General features: G+C 40.0%; 2 protein-coding genes across 8 annotated transcripts in view; both read right to left on the bottom strand.

The window, feature by feature from the left end:
- GPR155 (G protein-coupled receptor 155) overlaps positions 1-23,125 on the bottom strand; it is a 43,109-nt gene that overhangs the window by 18,895 nt on the left and 1,089 nt on the right. For 3 of the 7 annotated variants that reach the window (XM_053981724.1, XM_053981729.1, XM_053981730.1), the window contains exons 1-2: positions 7,409-7,553; positions 2,708-3,213 (exon numbers count right to left, since the gene is read on the bottom strand). In XM_053981724.1, the coding sequence (XP_053837699.1) occupies positions 2,708-3,167 (460 nt within the window). In that variant the 5' untranslated portion in view covers positions 3,168-3,213; positions 7,409-7,553. Of the gene's footprint in view, positions 1-2,707; positions 3,214-6,743; positions 6,762-7,031; positions 7,200-7,408; positions 7,554-23,125 lie in introns of those variants that run through there. The other 4 variants (XM_053981726.1, XM_053981727.1, XM_053981728.1 and 1 more) reach the window with 4 other exon arrangements.
- WIPF1 (WAS/WASL interacting protein family member 1) overlaps positions 17,989-23,125 on the bottom strand; it is a 55,703-nt gene continuing 50,566 nt past the window's right edge. Inside the window, 1 exon segment of the mRNA XM_053981731.1 lies at positions 17,989-22,827. Within this exon segment, the coding sequence (XP_053837706.1) occupies positions 22,772-22,827 (56 nt within the window). The 3' untranslated portion in view covers positions 17,989-22,771.

Genomic DNA, 23,125 nt, shown 5'->3' with positions numbered 1-23,125 from the left:
AAAATACTTTGGAAACATATAAAAGATTCAATTCTAATGTGAATTTAAAAAAATACCCCGATGCTTTAAAAGTAGAATGTTCTCTTTTACCTGACTTATAATTGTTATATTTAATATTTTTGTTATTAATAAGTATCAATAATACGCTATAGGTATTAACAGTATGTAAATTATAATACATGTATATATAGTTAATTTTATCATAATTATTACATATACTATGTATTAGATATATACTAGGCAATTAATAGTTATTAATAACAACATTATTAACCTTTTCTGAAAAAGTTTTTCCTTGTGACTACATTTTTCAAAATCCAAAAGAGTTTTACCTTTGTATTATTTAAATCTCTGGAATGACAGGAACTTCCAAGTGCTAAATCAGTGCTCACTTGGAACAGTCTTCTCTTTAGAGCAAATAAACTGACATTCTCAACTAGCTGATTTCTTACATATATAAAGAAAGGCACTAAAGGCATTTTTACTTTTACAGGCCATTATTAAAGTACATGTAGAAGAACTACCTGTATAAAATCCTAAATAGACTGCTGAACAGAAGTACCAAGTTTGGGGTTAGTTACTGCATTTAACAAGCCAGTTTTAAGCATTAAACACAACCAAAATCACTTTAAACATGCTGGACACTTTTTTATGCAAATAGGTTTTTTCCTAAAACTTCAAACCTGAGACTGATGTTTATACTGCTTTATACAGAATGCCCGTGTCACTCGAACACAACTCCACACAAGTCACGTGTAATTAATGCCTGAGTGACAAATTTTAAAGAACTTTACTTTCTGGTAAAGTGAAGCAGCATACTTAAGACAATAAATTAAGATCTATAAGTACTTTAAATCATGTATGATGTCAGAATGCATTTTATTGGGTACAAAAAGTGGAGTTAGATTACTGAGTCAGTGGGTGGAAAAAAATAAGAAATCAGTCTTACGGAATTGTTATGACAGTAAAAATAATCCACAACTTCTGTCACTGATGAAAAGCTTTCTTTTTATTTAAATCACGGTGCCTGCTTGCTGATCATAACAAAAAACTGAAATCGAAGATAATTTAATTGTTTTAAAAATCAATTTTCCATGTCCCAGCTGCTCAGAAGTACATATAAATCACACACTAGTTGTTAACACAATGAGTATAACTAAAGTCACAGTGACTGTCATCCACACAGCACCTTTGCTACACCTGTGCTTTAACACAAGCTCTAGAGAATACCTGAGTCTGTTTGTCAGACTTGTATCATTATTACTCTGTAATTAAAAACCCCAAAGCTTTCTATCATAGTAATTCTGACTACACCAGGGGTGTGCTAACAAACCTCTCTGCCAATTGGTTCTTTTTCACCCCAACATCATTTTTTAATCTAGAACTATCATAACCATGTTACTAGAAAAAAAGTGATAAGCTTCAAAAATCTGACCTGCATTTTGATTTTGCTAGGTGCAAATCTTTTCAAACAGCAAAAAAAGAGCATAGTAAAGAAATAATAAATAATAATAGTAATGTATTAAAGAAATTACATGGGATGAAGACTCAGGAATTATTAAGAGTTCAAAATGCCTTTTTAAATAGTGTTGGTTTAGTGCACAATTTGTCAATATTGATTTTTTTCCTTTACAAATTTCCACTGCTACAGCATTTAAAAATATATTTTCATTAAAAGATCAGGCTTTGTTCAAAACACTACCTCTACCACATAAAAAACAGCAAGGCATTCTTTGTTGACCAGTCCTGCAAAAACTTCAGGGAAGCTTGGGTAATATTTTACTAATAGTAAAAAGTTTGCACAGGTGACAGCATGATCCCAACACCAGTGAAAGTTTGGGGATGGGAGAAGGGAAAGGACAAGAGGAAATAAACCTCAAGAGCCTACAATGTTTCTGTTGCAGTAACTATTCCAGTAAAGCTCTAAATGGTGTAGATTTTGTCAAGATCACACATAGAAAAAATATAAATCTTATCTTATCAATCATGAAGCACCTGAAGAAATACGCAGTCTTACAAGAAAGGAAAAGTGGAAAGAATGTTTTAACCAGGATACAATGGAAATACATTCAGAGATCCCCAAAATACATATAAAAAAAAAAAAAAGAGAAACTCTAATTGGCATCTAAAATGCATACCAACAAACAAAGATATAATTCTCACAGCCCCATTTGTGGCATACTTCTGATTTCTTTCAAGAGGAATAAATCTCAGGAGATGCAACTGACGGAAACACAGTATTTTAATCTAAAAAAAAAAAGTATGCAATTGCATTTGTCTAAATTTTATACATATCAAGCAAATTTGAAGAGAATAAGAAAGATTGAGGATTCTCCTAAACATGCTGCCTTGGAATAAGGAGAAAGATACTGTTAACTCCTAAAGTAATCCAAAATATGGATCTACTTGTTACATACAATCTGGAATTGCATATTTGACCTTTCCTTTGTAATTGTATTTTCAATTCTGTAATCAAGCATCTTGCTTTTTGCTTTCCTAGAACCAACTTGCTCTCTTTTTTCAGTTTTAACCTTTCCTACATGATGAGTAGTAGTCTCAAAGAGAATTTGAGAGGCACTTCAGAAATTATTTCAATTGCATGGAACTTCAATTCAGAAGTCAATTTCAAATTATGGAAATATAAAAGCAAACATATCTAGAACAGTGATTATTAGACAATTAATTGTAAAGAAGAAAACATACTTACCTATTGGATATCCCAGAGCAAAGTCATTGCTTTGTGTAGCAAAAATAGGGAACAAACCTGCTTTGCTAAATCGGTTCTCAGGACTGGCTACTAACAATGTTAAAACACAGACTAAAAAAAACACAGCAGCTTTGGCAACTAAAACACTGTACAGGAAGGACCAATTCACATTAGAAAAATTAAGTACCACCATGTTTTTGAACAGTAAAGCCGGGAGTGCAAAACGGGACACAAAATTTCCCAGTCCTTTGGCCTGAGTTGATGTGATAATGTTGGCTCTTCCAGCTATGTAGCCACAAAGAATTATTCCAAAGCATTCCAGCAGGGCTGGGAAAAGCCTGCTTATTGACATAGAAGGGGGACTGCCGGTGGTATTGAGTCCAGCTTGTCCAGGCAAAGAAAGAGACATATTAGCTGAAGATGAGAGGTTCTTTGCAGTGAAGTCTGAATAGCTATCCATTTCCTCTGACCACCTCTTCCAAAAGAAGAGTGTGAAATGATCTCATCTGTAAAAGGAACAAAAGTACATTTATTAACTTCATTCCTTTAAGTACAAGCTTAAGCCCTCTTAAATTACTACAGAATGGACAACAGGAATAGCTCTTACAAGAACTGAGCACCAGGAAAGCAAGATAAATTTGATGAAGAATCAAAGCTTCTCCACTCTGGTACAAAAACATTTGGCAAGGTCCTCTCTACCTTCCAGAAAAATTTAGAGTTTAAATTATCATATCAACCCTTGAAGTTTGTACCTTGCTTTGTGCAACTTTGACCTCTCCCAACATTTCAATATCATGTGCTAATGATACACTTTTCAGCTAGCAAAGAATCCACACATGACAGCAGCCAATGATCTAATTCATTGTGCTTAGAGCTGACCCATATTTCTACATACAATTCTTTAGGTCTGTAGCAGTGAAATTTAAGCATGCATGAAGCATTTATGTACAACAGAAATATCTGCTGAGCCCCGTTCCTCACTTGTTAGCAGCAATTCCCTTCGAAAGGGCTGATTACAACACCGCAGGTTCTATATGCAAGCAGACATATCAAGTCTGCAAATCAGATGAAGAGAGTGGACATCAAACACAAATATTCATTGGTCAATAGCAAGGTCCTGCCAGAAACAGATATGGCTTTGGCAATATAGCTCTGAAACCTGTGCAGTCCATCAGGTAACTCTGCACATAAAGTTCTGACATGACTAAATCCTGAAGTATTTTGTTTAGGAACTCAAGATGACTTACCTCACTTTGTAGGGATAAAAACTAAGGCAAAGGTGAACTGATTTCCCCTAAGCTATTCAAGGTATCAGTGGTAAAGCCAAAATTGCCAAGTCCCAAACAATGCTTTGTACAGTACAATCTGTGCAAATTAACAACTGTTTTAAGAGTCTTCCCAGCCTCTTTGTATCCTATCCACAAGGAACACAGAACACAGCAGCCAGGTAAATAAGCAAGTAAATCAAGTCAGTGCAAAGGTGAGGTCTTGTAAGGTCTATTTCTCACCCTGGCATCCAGCATATACATATTCACAAGCTTCAACTCTTTGACTCATGACTTTTATTTATGCCTGAGGCTTTTGGTAAGCACTTCTATGATGCTGTGGTAATTCATCTGGACTGAGCTGCTGCATCATCCAAATCTGTCCAGTAGCCTTGGCTATCCCTTCTCCCAAGGAAAATGAGTCTCACTCCAAGTAAAGCTTAATTTAAAGGCTGTACTTTCTTATATTATAGATGATAAATTAGCTTAGATTTATTTAGACTAGGAGCTCAAAGTATTATTTGCTACAGAAAAATGGGAAAACTTGCAGGAAATGAAGCAAACAACAAAGCACTTCTTCTACTAAAAGACTTAAGGATGTTGTTGGAATTTGCAAAATGTCCAAAAGAGAATCAGAGACACTAATCCTTGAAAGAAATCAGCCACATTCTACACTAGATGCAAGGTAAAAAACAGGTTTTCAGCACAGCTCCATGTCAAATTCTCCAAGCTTACAGCACAGCATAGAGATAAGGCTCCCAGCAGTGTAATGTGTTCAACCTGCTCTCTTTCAGCAATAAGATACAGCTGAAACTTTTTTAAGCAAATACAACATTTGATGTGTAGTGGGAGAGTATTCCAACTGTATCTATCCCTAAATTCTAGCATTCCTTCACCTGTGCCTTCCTATTCAAGGCTAATGACAAGCCTCTCTTTCTTCTGAAATGATTATGATTAAAATAAGCATTTCTCCTCACAAAATTGCTACAAAATATAGAAGTGCTCTTATCCCCATTTCATAATTCAGGACTTAAACAGATATGACTGACTCTTATGTTGTATCAGTCAACAGCACATACTAAATCCCCTATCTTCCTCACTAGATCAAAACTGACATGGATACACACCCACACATCCCAAACCATCTTTTGTAAGAGACAGACAGACAGATAGATTCCTGCAGCCTTCCTTCAACTTCATTTCAAGGGACCCTGTCAAGTCATACAAGACAAATTTTTGGTAAACCACATGAGTTTCAAAGAGAAGAACTCCATTACAGTAAAAGCTGCTACTGGCACTCCTCAGAGGGCTTTGAGAGTGAATCATCTCTTCAGCTCGAGAGACATGCACATGCCAAACCCTTCATATTTAACACAGAGTATCTATTGCCGAGAAGTGTTTTCCAGAAATGCAAGCTTTTGCGTTCTGCTTAACACAGTGAGTACACCTCAGCACTTTTTGCTCTATAGGATACAGACATTTATATAACTATTGTGAGATTATGTAATGACTAATCACAGATTTACTATACAGCCTTGTTCCACCTCAGGCTTACCCCAAACTAGCGTCTCACAAGAGTGAAATTATTTTCAATTCACAGTTCTTAAAGAAATCAGAGGTAATGATCTCATGCAAACCCAAAACCTGATATATTCTACACAGAAATTAGCTTGTTCTTATAGTGGATGTAGCAAACTAACCAGACAAATTACACTAAAATAAGGAAATATAATACAGTTGCAAGGAAAAGCACTTCGCTTTGACTCCATAGAACATACGATTTGTAGTTATCCCTTCAGGGCTTGAGGATTGAGATTTGAATCCTTGAGAACCCAGCCACAACTGCATTTTTGGGAACTGGAGGCCAATACAGACACAGCTTTTAGGAATAATGCTGCCTTTTCTGCTGTCGACTGTGCCAAGCATAGCTGCTTGCAGCCAGACTGTCAGCTTGCACGAGAGGAAGCCTTGTATGAAGACCAACAATAGACACAGAGCAAGTAAAAAGTGCAGTTTAAACTCCCCGTGAAACATTACAAATATTGACAACCTACAAGAGAAAAGTCTTAAAATTCACCAGACCAGAAACTCAATTCTCCAGCAGCTGTGAGTTAAACAATATCCGGTTCCTCTCCAAGTACAGAAATAGCGAAATTGTCTCCTTCACCAAAGGAAGGAGAAAATCCCTTTCATCTTCTTTTTCTAATGAAAGTCAAAGACAGCATGAGTGAATAAAAGAGATAACTTCAATGTACACCTCCCCTCTGGTCTCTCGCTCTTAAGCTGTCAACTGATAATCACTCTCAGGATAATATGGTGACACTGGCAAGACCATGCACATTGCTCATAAATTATAACCCACAACATTGACCTACTTTAATGCAATGCAGAAACTCTCCTACTTTAATGTAAGGATGACACATTATTTTACTCAGGAAGACTAAAATGGAATTGGGGTAGGAAGAGTTACTGCTCATAGCAGCTCTACTACCCTGTTCTCAGCTAAAATAAGTGTATACTACATGCATTTTCATGTAAAAATTTGTGAAGTAAGTCAAAGAGGAAGCAACTTCAGGGAGATAAAATGATAAAAGTAAGTGGGAAGAAGTGATTACTGCAGTTCCTATTTTTGCAAGTTAACCACAATTTTTACTTTTTTCTTTACTGGGCTAAGAAAACAGAGAGAGAACAATATCGCAACAGCAATTAGCACAAGAAATGGGCCACCTGTATCTGGAAACCTAGGCAATGCCGCAGGAAACATCACACACCTTATGTGTGTCTGAGCAGTTGTTTTTCAAGATCACATTTCCTTTGCCATCCTTCTCCAACGATGCCATTCCAAGAAAGCCCCTGGCTGTGGAGCAGCCGGGGAAGCTGCATGCCCTGGACACCTGGGGAAGCTGAGGCCTGCCCTGAGCACACAACTGGCACAGCTCACACAGCAACACTTCAAGCTCCATAAACCTTTGGCAGTGCAGGAGCTCAGACAAGACCAAATGAAGCAACAGCTGCCAGCGGCACCGAATGTCAACTCAGAAAATGAATGAAAAACATACCTCCCCTTAATTCTCACTTAGGCTGATCTTTGGCCTTGTCAACAAATAGATACATACTTCTGAAGTAAACAGCAAAACATTTTTCAAAAGGTAGATAACATTTTCTTGCCAGCACCCTTTAAAAAGCTCCTCACTTGCACCATTTGCCAAATTGGGATGTAAAATCCTTTGAGACTTGCAGCCAGAGAGCTACAACAAAACCAACGCCTCTCGCCTGCCCCTTCCCGGCCCATCACTGCTCTCCTTCCCACGGTCACCCCAGCTAGGAGCGCACAGCATTTTCAGTCAAAGATAAAAAGCCAGCAGCACTGCCCTGCGTGACAGCTGCCTCAGTAGAAAACAGCGCCAGAAGCCGGGGAAATGAGCGGGCAGCTTACCTACTTAGCTTTCGGTAGGCGCCTCCGCACAGGGGTGCGTGGAGAGGGCTTGTGCTCTGCCAAACTGAGAACCCCTCTAAGGCCGAGGCCGCCGGTACCGAGGCCAAGGAGGGGAGGTCTGGCCCGCCCCGGCCCGCCCCGCCAGCGACAGCCCCGCTCCCGCGGGCGGCTGAGCGCCCCGGGCGGGCGGGCTGCGGGCGGCCCCCGGGCAGGCCGGGGCTGCGCGGCGGCGCGGGCGGGGGAGGGAGCAGCCGCAAGATGGCGGCTCGGCGGCCGCCGCGCGGGGGGCGGCCGGGGCGCGGCGGGTCTCCGCCGCCGCCTCGGCCCCGAGGGGTTCCCCCGCGCTCGGGAGCCGCCTCCCCTGGAGTACGAGAGCGAAACGAGCTCCGGCCGCTCCCGGGGCGCCCCTCGCGGCTGCCGCCAGCTGCGCCCCGCGGGGCGGGAGGCCGGGCAGGGTCACCCCCGTTATCGGCCCGAGCCAGCGTCACCTGCAAGCTCGGCGGGCCCGATAGCGGCGCTGGCTCCCGGCAGCAGCCTGTCCCCGAACCTCCTACACCCACTCCAACTTTCCCTAGCAGTCAGAGCGCTTAGAAATAAAACCCCGTATCTTTTCCACGTGCCATCGGTTCAACAGATTCGGCCATTCAGTAATTTCCCCAATAAAAACGAAAAACTGGTAATGACCAAAGATTCTCTTGCAGAAAACGAGGACACAGCTTTCTCAACGTTTTCCCTTTGTAATGCAATTGAGGGCACAGCAGTTCCAGCTGCCCTTTTCCTAAGAACCAAGACAGATACTGCTGCTGCAAAGACAGCACGTGTGAATTCAGGGTATCTTAGTCTCCCCTCCTGATCAGACTCAAACCAGCTTGCCTTACTTGTTAAGTAGTGGCAATAGGTGGCCCACTGGGAGTAAGGCAGTTTTCCCGACTGGTGCAATGTCGACCAGTCTGTGTGCTCAGTAGCTTCCCATTCCAAGCTTCCAAAAGTACTAAAAAAAAAAAACTTCCAAGGAACTTCCAGGAAGCAAACAAACAAACAAACAAACCCCAAAACCTCTTTCCCTTTCAGGTAACACCAGAAAAGACCAAAACAGAATGGAGAATTATCTCATCCAAAAAAGAAGTATGTGATTGACAACTTATGAAGCGTTGTGTCAGATAAGAATTTTTTCCATAGTCAGTTCTGTTCACAAGGTCTACTGTTGAAATGCTTACCAGAAACTTATATAACAAGGGCAGCAATATAACAGAAATAACACTTAAGGAAATTAAATGGGAGTCCAGTTAAGAAAATCCTGTAAAGAATGCAAACAGGGACAGAAACTTGTGAGGATAAGCATGGCTGTTAGAAACTTTTAGAAGGTACTGCCCTGTTGATATCATATGCCTGCTTTAAATTTAATTTAAAGATACTGATGCTTAAATTTTAACTTTCTGCACTAGAAGTGTATACACTTACTAGAACCTGACATGAAGCAGCAGTGTCAGTGGCTGACACCTCACTGCCTCTCATTCCTGCCTACATCCTGTCCCAACTCTAGGCCAACCCAGCCCAAGCAAAAGATCAGCAAGGGATTATTCCAAAGCTGTGCCAGGGTTTATTATGTATGTTTACTGCTGGAAGGTGGTGCAGCCTGTTGGGTAACACTCACCCACTGGTAAAGTTAGGGTGAGATTTTGTTTTGATGCAAACACTAGTAAAGAACACTCTTTTGTTAATTTTTTCATTCTTGAAGTTTCTCTGTTTGGCACCTGACAAAGAGCACTTTCAGACTGATTGGGATTTGGTTTTGGAAATACAGTCTAATAAGACCTTTCTGATTTTTTTGGCTTTCTGTCGTTCATTCTTTCCTATAGAAATGACACCTTAGAGGGACATGCTTTGGGGAGTAACAAGGGAGGTATATCGGACCATACTAAGAACTCTCGGTAAAAATGTATGCTTTCCCTGCTCTTGAATGCATTTTTTCCCTTTGGAAAGATAATTAGTGATTTAGCATTTAATAAAGTATTTAAAATACAAGAATCCTTCAGCTGTTTGAAACGAGCATACATTTGGCTGGACAGGCTGCTCATTGACTGCTATTGATACCAACAACCACCAGCCTGATATCCCAAGGGATCAGCAGTAACAGGACAGAGCTGTTTCCACCCCAGCTCTGGCATACACAGTGTGCTAAATCATGTAAACACACTTGACCTGAGTCTTGTGTCTTCTTTTGGGGAACACAGACAAATTAGAAGTGTAATACTCAAAAAAGTACATAGTAAAGAACCTCAAAACCCTGAAAAAGTAAAATACTTGAAAGAATGAAAATGTAGTATCAAAGGCATGTGAAAAAATGCAATAAAATTATTATAGCTGCTGTCTAAATAAATGAAGCAAAAGTATATAAATTGGACTTAATATAGCATATTTCCTCTTGCAGATTTCAATCTTTTTAAGCATATTATAAGCAGCCTAGCAACTATCTCTCATTGACATGCAGCCTCTTCTGAGATGAACAGAGAAGAACACTAGGGTCTTATCTTGCCCTGTTAAGAAACATTAAATCATTATTAACCAGACTGTACCACCAGAACAACACTGTGAATAACTCAAGAACCAGATTACAGGACCAGTTCTCCACTTGGCTGGGAAATGTTAGGAACATGGTTTTCTGGCTTTCTTCAGTCTGGATAATTAGCAATGATAACTTAGTGTTGAAGTCAAGAAATCTTTCTAATGCAGTATTCAGCACACAGGATACTCCTGACCATATCCAAAGACCATACAAAGTTCTGCTTCCCAGAACAGCAGTATTTTCTCACTGTTTGACACCTCCTCTCTGTTCCCTCAACACTTAATCAAAGCTCCATAGCCATTTTCTTTGAGCCACATGTTTTCTGGCCTGGAACATCCCCTTGTGTTCCATGGAGCATCTTTCTGTTCCAACATCCTGCCTTTATTATAGAGTTTAATTTATTTTTCCTTTAAGATCTCTGTAAACTAAGGGTGACAGCCATGGACATCAATTCTTATGGAGTTTCACCCAACCACAGAAGTATCAAAAAGCCCCCATGCATTAATTAAACCCCCAAACATAACTATACCCACAGCTATAACGTGTGACTAATGCATGGGAAAGGGAAGCTTTTTGTATACAAACTCCTGGGAGGACAGGTTTATAGAGTCCATTAGCTGTTGATCACAGCTACCCTCTACCACTGGCAACTCAGCTTTGGCAGTTGAACTGTGGATCACAAAACACAGTTGCTGCCACTGCAAAGCCAAGCTTTCCAAAAGCCACTCAACAAACACAAAGCTGAAAGTTGTCCCCCAAATTTTAATTCAATCCTCTTGAGCATTCCCTTAACATGACACAAACATTGTATAATCATTAACTACTCCTGCCCTTGATTTTTGTTGTTTTTCACTCAAATTGGATGTTTCCATGCACTTATGTGCCACCAAAGTAGTCAATAGATGATATGGGAGACAATTTCTCCTTTTTGATCTGGGCAGCAGCTTAACCAATGAAAAGCATCTGGAGCAACCATTATATGAGTCATCCTGTAGCTTTCATCATACTCATTTCCCTGCCACAATTACACGTGTGCAGGCTGGGCCCACACAGGAACTGCAAGAGGTTCACTCTCTCAGTGAGAGCAGGTTTCAGACAATGTCCCTTTCAACAACTGGCAGTGACCACATAAAAACATTTTACAAAGGCATACAACTGAGCCAATTTGGAAGGGTTTTCTGGGAAGTCACAAATGTATCTTTGTACTCAGTGTGAAGGCTACTTCACTGGTAAACATAGCAAGGTGTAAAGGCTAATTCACTGGTAAACTCAAGCACTTGTTGCAAAACATGAAATGATGGGGTATTCTGAAGAAAAGCACTCAAGAATTTACTGTAAGCAAGTACATTTCTCCAGTTTGTTTCTGAAAATACTAAAATTGGATTTTAATTTTTTTTCTAGAGAACTAGCATAGAAGTTGTAGTCAAATTGTTAGGGTGTGGTGATAACTGAAAGACAACCTTGCCTTACAGTAGCAAGTGTCAGGTGAGCTTCAAAACAGCATTATTGATTAAAAATGTGGAAAATTCTCTAAATAACCTTCTTGTAGGGTATTAGAAAAACATACCTTTTCCAAGAATAGACAAAAAAAAAAAAAATACAGAATATGAGAAGACAAGAAGAATGTCAGCAAATGCATCAGGATGAAATCTGTCTGGAAATTTACAGGTATAATATCAGTGCATTTTCCAGACAGCTGCACACCTAGTTTTCAACAGCATGGAAAAATCCAAGTATCTTACCAACACAGTAATTGCAGCAAAGGATAGAGACATTAGCACTCCCTAGGTAATCTCCTTATCAGTCACAGGAAAAATACTTCCTCAGTGTTCCTTGGTTATTGCCAATGAGCCACACATTTTATGAACATTGGATTTACACCTACAGACAATGTGGCTTTGTAACTCCAGTACTGAAAAAAAATACCCTTTTCATACTGCTCATTGCTTAACAAGTAAATGGATTATATAATGCACGAGGCAGGGACCCGTGCTCAACCTCTGTTAAATTTTCTTAGCTGACTCCATCCAAAAATGTATGTCTGACTTTGGTTACCTAAAACTGTAGTTCAGGGTTCAGAAAGTTTGTTGGTTTGTGATGTCTGCTCTCCTAGAGTTGTGCGTAGGGCGTGCAGGAAGAACATGAAGTGCTTATCAATACCTAGATGTGTCTGGTCACTTACACTGACTCACATGGTTACTGACAAATAAACTGTAGTGTACAATACACAGGTGGTTGATGAGGCAGTTAAGCAACAAGGGAAACCTGAGGAAAATTAACCTGGAAACAGGAAACAGGCCCCTGGATTGTGTCTCTGGAGGGTGGTGTCAAACAAAAAGCATTTCTAAAACTTCTGAGACCTAGATAGAAAAATCCAACACCTGAAAGAAATTCTGAGTGTCCTTAAAGCAATATAACACAGAGATCAGGAGAATGCCAGATACTGTTACTCATAAGCTTAAAGCTTGTTAGCACAGAAATGATGAGGGATGCACTGGATGTTTACATTCGCCTCAGTTACCTTGAAACACTTTTGTAAAAGATCTTCCTTCTTAAGAAAGCAATTTATCAGCTCATCTATAATTTCACAGTAGTCCACCTCATTATCTGCGTTGGTTACGGGAACTTAATTGGTATTTTTCATATAGCATCTTTTGTAAGACAGTGTGTATGTCCAAGCTGGTTTTGAAACCATGTTTACCATACTGCACTCATTCACTTCCACTTTGTTCTGTGGCTGAGACAATTCCACAGAACTGAAGGTGCAATTATAGTCTTCAAAACACTGTATCTGCCAAAAGAAAATACATGAAACTCGTACAGACAAATTGCAGAAAGTCAAACTAAGACTTCAGCAATAATTATATATGTTCAGGTGTGTTGAAATAGACTGCTCTAGAAATTAGGCCTAGTAAACATTGTGCATGGTGAAATTCACCTCTCTAAAGCAAAAAATAAAGAAAAGTTCAAATTAAATTACATGGAATTAAATAAAGTTCAAAATTACCCCATGTGATTTTAACACTAGAAGTTTTTTTCTGAAATTGCTTTCAGGGGAGACAAAGCAAAGTTGAAGAGATCTCCTAAACGTACAAATTCTATCCTTAATGCTAGGGCATCAACATTTTACTTGGCTCAGCAAGAAGGTAAGTGTGCTAAACTCAGATGCAAGTACTCAAAAATTAGTTACATAGTTAACCAATCCAACTGGGGAAAAAATATGTAAAAGTCAAATAAAAAAATCACTATTTTAACTTACAGATTACAAATGCTTTATCTGGAAAATCATTATCAAGTTTTGTCCATTTGCCTCATATTATGATTAGAGCTGTACCTACTGTATGTAGACACTTAAAATATTAAGTACTTTTATAATATTTCTATTATAGTATTTTCACATACTAACACACGAACAGTATGTGGTGAAATTATTAAGAACAGGGCATAAGAGTTACAGCTCTTCCTTGACCTAAGAAAACCTATTCACTCATTTTGGCATAGGCAGCTTATGACTTACGTGTTCTCAGTACTCTGAGTGCTCAGTCACTGGAAGACTTCTCAAATTTGGCCTGAATCCTCAAAAACCCCAAAAACCTAAAGCCCCAGCCAAAAAACCAAACAAAACCAGGAGAGTTATCAGTGCTACACACAAGTTAGCAGATCCTGATTTGCTCAGGAAAACCATTTTAAAGCAAGCTGCAATGCTTAAATAAACTGCTTCTGGTGTGTGACCTGCTGCAGCTGTTGCTTATTCAGCAAACAAAGAAATACCACCAAATATATTACACCCCCCCTTAAAAAACCCCAGCAAACCAACCCAAACAACCCAGAAAACCTATTTTGGTATCACACATTAAAAGCTTTGGAAATATTTTCAGAATGTGACCCACATGTCCATAAAGTCTCTCCATATACTAAGTTTCTATTTGTGGTCACACCATATCCCACCATTTTGCAAGCCACTATTTATTACTTACACAAATACAGCTTAAATGTTGTCCATCAAATGTATAGATTGAAGTGCATTGCCTCTTGTGATAGAAATCCAATCGTTTTTTGTTTATTTATTTCATATTCATTTCACCACTACTACCTACCCCACTAAATCCTTCGTGCTACTGTGTCACAGGACTGCATTAACAAACTCTCTTCCTGAATTCTCCAGCAGAAAGCTACTGTACCTTTTCCTCATTATGTTCAGTAGTTTGTCACTACATTTAAATTAATGGCCAACAACAATACAAAGAACTTCTTTTCTTAACTATTTGAGTAAGTACTGATTTTAAGACTGCAATGTTAACAGAGTAGCTTCCTTACAGCTCTCTGTTACTTCCACTTGGCATTTTAAATTTTAAAAAGTGTTTTGTTTTAATTCTTAGCTCCTTCTCCAGCTGCAGGTAAACATTATTAGCTAAAGACTTGATTTATTTAGGTCTAATAGCGTGCTGCTTTCTGTTGAACTGCAATGGAGCAGTCAGGTGTATTATTCTGTTGCATCATTTTAATGCCAATACTGGAATTTGACTTGCCTAAGAACTGTGTAAGTGCATGAAGAGTCAGGCCGGATGCATCTGGAGTGAAATCGCTGCGGTGAAACAGCGCGTTTATTCCTAAAATGCTGAAATGTGCGTAGCCGCACAGAACGGTTTGGGTTGAAGGGAGCTTAAAGATCACGTAGTTCCACCCAGGGACAGCTGCGGGTAGCTAGGCTCGAGGAGCAGGGCTGGCGAGTCGCGGACCGTGCCCGCCGTGGCAGGCGCTGAACGTTGCCGCTGCCCCGCGCCCAGGTCCCGCGGCCGCCCGGGACCGTCTCCCGCCGGGACGGGCGGGAGGCACCGCGGGGCCACGGCGACACCGCGCGGCCGCGGGAGCGGAGCGGCGGCGGCCGGGAGCTCCCCCACGCCGCGCCGGCAGCAGCAACTGCAGCACGGAGGGAACTGCCAGCCTGGGGTGCAGCACACCTGTGCCCACCTGCTTGGTTAAAAACAAACAAACACACAAGGCTTCTCATTTTCTGATGCATGCTTGGACTTGGACTAGACACGTTCCCAGTTAAAAAATATATTTTCAATTCCTCCCCTTGCTCACAAGTGGCCATACGTATAAGAGAGGGAGGAATGAAGGTTCTGGCAGAGAAGGTAATTCTCTTAAAGCACACAGCAGGGTATTGTGTCTAAATCAGCAATAAACTTGAGAAAACACATCAGCCCCCCAGTTGACTGGCACTTGGATGAAAGCACAGCAGCAGTCCTGCAGGCACAGCTCAGGAGATGAAAGTATGTATTTAGAGGAAAGGATCATGTATCTGTATGTTTTCAAAAAAAGGCTCTCAGGTTTCATAAGGCACCCAAGCTCCTGGTCAAATAGCAGAAGTGAAAGTTTCTGTTTTAAGGAGGGGAAAAAACTTCAAAAGAAGGATTTCAGCAGTTTGCAGTGAGGGCTGGTTTTGAGACAGCACAGAAAGTACTGATGGGCTCTGCAGTCTCTCACAAACAGAACAATGATGTTATCTACAAGGTACACTAGTTCCAGTATCAAAATACCTATGACAGAGGCTGGGGTTTCAGCCTGGACTTTCACCCACAGCCTTTACCTTGCTCTCTTCAAAGTGCTCTGATTGCTTCAGCTGCCTTTGGCTCTCGTGGCTCAGTAGTGCTCAGCCTTCAGATGCAGGGGCTCTGCTGCTCCACAGGGCACACAAAGGCTCACCAGTAACTCTGAATTTACTAAAATTTCTGCTAGAAAGGAGAAGGATAGGAATGACTCATTTTCACATCCCTGTATACGTGAATACTTCCTTCAAGTTGGGTTACACCCAACACCCACTGCTTAAACAGCCATCTTTGCATGAATACAAAAACATTTTCAGAAGGGAACTGGTTACAGGCCTTATATTGTAGTGTTCACACCAGGTTGGAGCCAAAATTTTTTTGCACACAGGCACATGCAAAAGGTAGCCAATGGTCCCCTTTGGGAAGGGCATTGCACAGTGATAAAGCCCTGCCCCAACTACAGGGAGAGATCACCAGTTCCTGTTTTGCAGGGAGAAAGGATGGACAGCAACCAACAGCCCTGTCTATCCACCTTTAACTTAGAGGCGCTTAGGCAGAGGTATCTCCTGTATGCTAGCAAAAAAAAGGGGGGAAAAAAAAAAGAGAAAATAAATAACAATAACAATCCCATTTTGAAAATGAGAAATGTATTTATGTAGGCTAAATCTCAGCATTCTTGAAGAAAAAACTTTTTATCTGCAGGAAAAAGAAGAGTGGTAATAACAGAGAAGAAACATGATGGGAATGATAAAAGCTTTACTGAAGTATCACAGAGACAGCTTTCATGATAGATTGCTATTTTACATTTTGAATGTAGCTTTTGCTGAAGTCATATATCTTAAGCCACAAATATGTTTTAGGATTAAAGAAGAGATCATCTGGTGTTGTTGTTCAGTAGACAGATATTGGACACAAGGTAATGTTAGCAGCAACCACCCAATTTATTCTCTATGTTTAATCAAAATACTTTTGCGCCAGTCATGCTTTCCTCGGCATTGTTTCAGTACCTGGACTGCTGTTGAAATCTTTAGATAGGTTAAGAGCTTGATTGCCAATGATCCATTTCATTGGCTAACCTAAATAATATATTAAGTGTTTTACAGAGATGTATGGGCCAATATTTAGTTCTGAAATCAGTCATTTGCTGGGACTAAGTTACTATGTTCAGTGTAAAATGGAGTCAGACTGGGTGAGAGGGCAGAGGGGAGCAGCCTGTGCATAGGAGGCAGGAAGGTCATTGGAAACTGCTGAACCATGATCAAAGGAGTTGCACATTTATGTGTGTGCTGTGTGCAACACATGAGCCTTCCTGCAACTGCAGGGAGCAGTCAGAACTGTTTTACAGGGTAGCCCATGGGTTTCTTTTAAATCAACAGCATTTCTTGAGTTAAATGAAGAAAGGACTATGTTGTGGTTATGACAAGGTCACAGAATGCTCAGCTCAGTTCCCTCTTTCTGAAGCCAAGCAAGTGATTTGATTTCTTGAAAACCAGAAAATAGCATGATTTCTTTGGTAAAACATGCAATAGACAGTCCTACTAGCTGATTATTAGATTCATACCTCTGTGTTCTCATTCAAGGCTATTGCCACTGCGATCTGCAAAGGTCTTAGCCTACTGAGCCAGCTCCTTTACAGCTCACCAGCTTCCCCCACTCTCCATCATGGTTTCTGTTTCTATAGCACCAGGATTGCTGGGTCTGCAGGCTACACAAGGGTTGGTGGTCTTCTAAGAGAGTGGTCTTTGTCTCAGTCAGTCTGTAAAATGAAGGTGTCAACAAGCAGTCCTCACAGATGTCAAAGGATCCACAACCTGCATGACAGTAAACCTAATGCTTAACTCTTTGCAAGATAGATGAGTTATAGTACAGAGCTTTTTAGCTTTCTAAATGACCCTCCTAATTCTGAGGAGAAGCTAAAAGTGCAGCCTGAATTTGAACCTCCTGTGGACTTTTATCAAAGGGTCTTTCAAATTATCGGAAAAGCTTAAAACCTATAATAGAGAACAGGGCTCCAAAGACAAAAGGAAGGTTTCATTTGTTTCTTATTCCCTGGCAGCTTTCTGCCTTGTGAGTGGAGACACAACAAATAAAAATCTACACTTAACTAGAGTGATTTTCCATGTCATCTTCCCATGGCAAGTGCCTAGCTTGCCCTGCCAAAAGCCAATGGCCACAGCTCACCCAACAGCCACCTACAAGTACAGCATCACAAACCACTGGTTTTCTGTCATTCTTTATCCCAAAGTAAACTCATTATTTCTCCTTATCTGCAGATGTCCTTCATTGTATATAGGACCGAAGTCCTCTGAGAATTACTGCTGTCCAATGGCAGACAGGAGAGGAGGGGAACAGCTCATCCCAGCTCTTGCCAGGCTCACTGCTATGCTCCTGCTAAAGCCATCATGTGCTTTTATTGAAGAAGTAACTGTGTTTGTCCTCAATGTAACAGTCTGCACCATCAATTAAATAAAAGTAAAATTTATTTGGTATAGGACAGAAAAATAGGAACAAAATCACTTACAAAATAAATGTTAAGCAAAAAAATTCACAGAACTAGATTAATATTTTATAAAAAGCTCAAACTTTAAGCATCTGATAGAAATGTTACTTTTTGCTCAGCCTGTTTTATGTTTCCCTCCCTCTTGTGTGGCTTTGGAAGTCCAAATTTAGATGTCTTCCTCTGCATGCATTAGTTTACACTAAGGAATATTTACCACAGACAAACTGTATTTCAAAATGGCAACATACATAAAAGGTTACTCCCTTAAGACATGCGGTTTCCATTTTTGCTTTTTAAATCTGCATACCCACCTGCTGCATACTCACTGAGACCATACACATGTGCCCTGCTTCTGTCTGAGTTATTCCAATCCTCCCCTCTTTGCCAATGCTCCAGTTTAGATTTTAACTGAATGGTCCAAACACATCCATCTTACTACAAGATCCCTGTTTTCTTCCAGTGTACATGAAGAACCATTCCATGAATTTGCACCTAAAGTGCTCCTGAGTATCTTAGGTGAGAGATTTTCCTTATTTTCTGATGAATACTGTTTGAAAGATGAAAGCTCACACAATCTGTGTTACATGGAGTCCATGTACCGCTGTAACAGGTTGTTGCACCCAGTTGTGAGACAAAGGTGTTCACACCACTGCCATGTGGAACTCCAAAATGCACATTTTATACCATATTTTTTACTGCAGTACTGGTAACAACATTCAGCCAATTGGTTTTTATTTCCTTAAGCAATCAATCTTCTCTTTTCCAGTGTCCTGTGGCCAAGGGGCCCTCTCTAGGTCTCTCATCATTTGACATTCTGCTTAAAATAATCTGTTTGATCGCTCAACTCCATTCTTTACCTCCAAGGCAAAAAGTACTCTTTCTACTTCCATACTTCTTTACAGAAGATTGTTGTGTTACAATACATGTGATGCATGATAGCAGTTTAGCTCCTTTATCCCCTGCTCCAAGACAGATCTACAAGTGTCATGCAAACAGCTGATGCTGCAAGGAAAAACTACTGCCCAGTTTTTAACTGACAATATAAGGAACTTCTTTCACATCGCTGTCTTGCAGAAAAGAAAAAACAAGCCTTATGATTCTTTTAGTGTTGGGAAATGCTGGCTTTTAAACAAGAACTTTGCCAAGTTATTTATTTCATTTACAGAAATATACACTTCCTGAATCACAAGCTGCGTTTCCTTTAACAACTCTAAACATTCATCACTGTGACCTCTTTTCCCAATGGCTGGTGCAGAAAGTCATAACAAATATAACACGTGCTTTTCTTCCAAAAATATAGAGGAGAAATTATTTTTACATGGTACAAAAGTTATTCTCATTTTATTTATGGAGTTGAATTAAACAAAAACAAACATCCATGGCTGCTGTCACGCAGTGTGAGCCTCAGTGGTAACGTAAGAAGACAGGTTGAGGTGTGAGGGTTTATAACACAATGCCATTGAAACAAACCCAGCAAATCTTATATGCAAGCAGTGAATCAAATTTACTTCTGTAACCTATGCAACTACACTGAGTGAAGTCAGCTGGGCTGTGTGGACAGCAGCATCAGACACTGGCTTTGGGACAGGTCTGAATTTTGAGAGCAATACCAGCAATTGATTGTGAAGCCAACCAGTGCCCACCTACACGTCACCTACACACTGATCCAGTGGCCTCTCCATATGCTGAGCTCCACCTGGAGTTAGCAGACTGAGCACACAATAACGGAAGGGCTTGGCTCAAACACTGTAAAATGCTACTATCGGCACTATTTAGTTAGGACCTGGAAGAGCAATGTCTATTAATTCTTCTATTGATACACAGAAAAGTTGACTAAAAAAGTCATAAGGCACCATTGATTCAACCTGGTTTGTATTATTCTTTTTTAACACTTCATAGTGAAATAAATACTTTAATATTGATCCTATTGTAAATAGCTACATGAAGCAATACATTGAATGATAAAATGCTGCATTGTTCTGGAATATATCTAGGGACTTTTACAGCAAAACACATAAATGGAAATGCTGTTGTTGTGTGAACAAAAATGCCCCTTTCTGCAGTATGAAGCTATTTTACATGTATGCCAAACATCTATTCTGAAGAGGTTTCTAGAGTAAAAAATAATTGCTAAAACCTAAGCAGCTCAGGATTCTTGGCTTGTTAACTGGGGGCCTTTTACACACCACATTTTAACTGAAGCTGGTTTTCCAAGTTTTTGGTTGTGGTCCAGATTTCTGGTCAGAAAACCTTGCTGAAATGATCTAAATACAGGATATTTTGAATGATACAGAGTATTGGAAGAACATTGGGCAGCATTTTCATCAACTTACCAAAATATAACAGTTATGTTGGAAGCAGGTAAGTTATAGAAAAGATATAATTTCTGGAGGGTTGTTGTTTTTTTTTTTTTTTGTGGCTGCATAGCTATTTGGATATTAACAAGGATTTGGCAAGTCAAGGTACTGAAAATATTGTATTCTTAAATTCAAACTATTGTTCCTTAGAAAGGTATTAAGTGCTTCAGTTTTAAAATAGAATACAATAATTTAACCTTTAAGTTATTAGCCTAAAAATCTTATTTGGACTTCTATTCACAAAATAATATCCCAAAGAGACAGGCACTTTAAGTGACATCCATAAAATACATATACAAATTCAGCATTGTGCCAGGTTTGATCCCAAGGTACACCTGTCACAGGGAGGTCCCACCAGTATCTGTTTAAGACACTCTTACAGCCACGATCCTGCAACTGGATGTAGATACATCCCTGCGCCTGCGCATTCAATTGCAGGTTCGAGACCATAAACAGTAACTAAAAATAGGTCATTAGATACAAAAATGTAAAAAACAAGTAAATAATCAAATGCTGTCACAGCTAACAAGATTTTGTAAACAAACACTGAAAAGACCAAACTAAATTTGATCTGGCCAAATCCAACTCTAGTCTCATCCCCTTCAATGTGATGTCCAGGCTGCCAGGCAGAAAGCGCATCTGCCCCTCCCTGCTCACAGACAGAGCAAAAAGCCCTATTCACAGACATTTCAGCAGGGTTCAGACTCTCTTTGGCTAAATTCCCTAGATTTTCAAGGACTGACCTCATTCTAGCCACAGAGTGTACCCAGGATGATATCTCCCATGCTAGAGAAATATTTTCTTAACCTACATGACTAGTTTCTATGTTTTATTTTGGGTTTTTTTGAGCAACACCCTGTGAAGCACAGCTGCTGACACAGGCTTGGTAGGGATCCCAAGGAAAACACTGAAGAAATGTACTGCTGATGAGACTGAGGGGACATTTTTCAGAGGTCCAATTAACAAAGAACTATCATTCACCAATATTTCAAATCCAGAATTATAATCGCCCTCTAATTTCCAAAGGCATTTTTTACGTACTTAGATCCACTTGTAAAATTCACTCATACAATGAGCTCTTTTCTCATACAAAATTGAAAAGCCATGAAACATATTAACCACTTGCCACAGTGTTAGAATACTTTACTCTTTCTTCTATCAATGTAAGCCTTGCAGCTCTCTGTAGAGACTTCTTTCAGCAAAGTTTGAAAGAACAAGCTTCATGGCCAACTCAGAAGAACAAATCTTTCCATTTCTCTTGAACCAGTGCAGACAGCAAATTTTGGATGCTCCCGCTTGAATGTACAAACCCCGGACCCCCCCCACAACATCAAAGGGCTTTCACTGAGGAACATTTTTGACCTCGGCTGCTCTACCATAATGGAAGTGAAACACAAGCTCTCTGAGACTTGTGACCTAAGTGCCAAGAAGCTTTTTAAATCAAACCCCATCATTTAGTTGTACCAATGAAACAACTGGAAAGCAGTCTGTGGAGCACTGGCATTAGTGATGCTTTACAGGAGGAGCCTGCAACTACAATAATTGCTGCTTTTGCACTCAGACTACTTTCTGAGGACTCTTCACATGCAGTATCAGGCAGAGGATGTTACAGTAATCCAAGGCATGGATGACATGATGTGGGTTGGTCCACAGAAGAGTAGGAGAGAATTAGGTCACAGAACACATAACACTATTAAAAAAATAGGAAAGAGGGTTAAAAATATATATGTATTTTTATGCTGATGAATTCTTCACTTGTGCTTTTCTTTGGAAGATTCTCTGCAGATCAAAACAAGGCCAGGGATACTCTATCCTTGAGGCAGGATGTGTTGTGTATTGTTTAAGATTTGCTTGACTAAGTTGAAGTGAAAAAGCTAAAGATGAACTCTTTGTCACCATGTAGTAGGTCTATGGCTTGCAGAAGCAGATAGGCTGAGTTAGACATGCAAAGAAGGATCCAGGGGACTCTTGGCTACACTTTTTACCCAGCAACTGTTTTTTTAAACTCAAATACTTTATCATTAAAATAATACAGCTACTGTACCCAAAGTGAATGAAACAGCTTTGTTCAAGCTCAATCAAATTCAAAGCCAGACCTCCCACGGAGCTCTCCAGGGGACAGGGTTGGACACAGTAAGCATGATGCACGTATGTTCTGTAGGGTCCACAAAATGCCTGCAGTTTAAGCGAATAAAATTCAGAGCTTTGAGCAACTATAGTCCATAAGCCACATCTATTACTTCTGTAATAGAGACTGAAGTTTGTTCCAGCTGACAAGCCAAAAGTGGAATCAATCATGACAGACAACTTTCCAGTCATGGGGACAGGAGAGCTGACTCGAAGGAAACTTGAGAACAGATGTCACCCAAAGATGGGCCAGAACCCATTTCACCTTGGTATAGGCGGGAGCGGGGGGGCACCTCTTTCTTTTCGGACAGAACCACCTAAAAGAGAAAGAAGGTTTTCTTGTGTTACTCCTCCTGGAATACCCGGTCTTTTGAAGGGGGGGTTTACATTCAAGCAAATAATTCAGTAACTGGTGAAGATCTACTAATTTTTATGCCTGGCCATGAAAAAAAAAAAAAAAAAAATCTTTGTAGAGTTTCTGGTTAGTTTATAAAAGAACATCAGAACTTCAAACACTGTAAAATAACATTTTTAACTACTGCTGGAATCCCTAATGCCTGGAAAGCACATGTATTTTGGTCCATTTTCCCCTTCCTAAAACAGACTTATAGCTCT

Source organism: Vidua macroura, chromosome 7 (genome assembly GCF_024509145.1).
Source record: "Vidua macroura isolate BioBank_ID:100142 chromosome 7, ASM2450914v1, whole genome shotgun sequence".
NCBI lineage: Eukaryota > Metazoa > Chordata > Aves > Passeriformes > Viduidae > Vidua > Vidua macroura.
The sequence above is the reverse complement of the archived record's forward strand: the minus strand, read 5'-3'. Positions and strand labels throughout refer to the sequence as shown.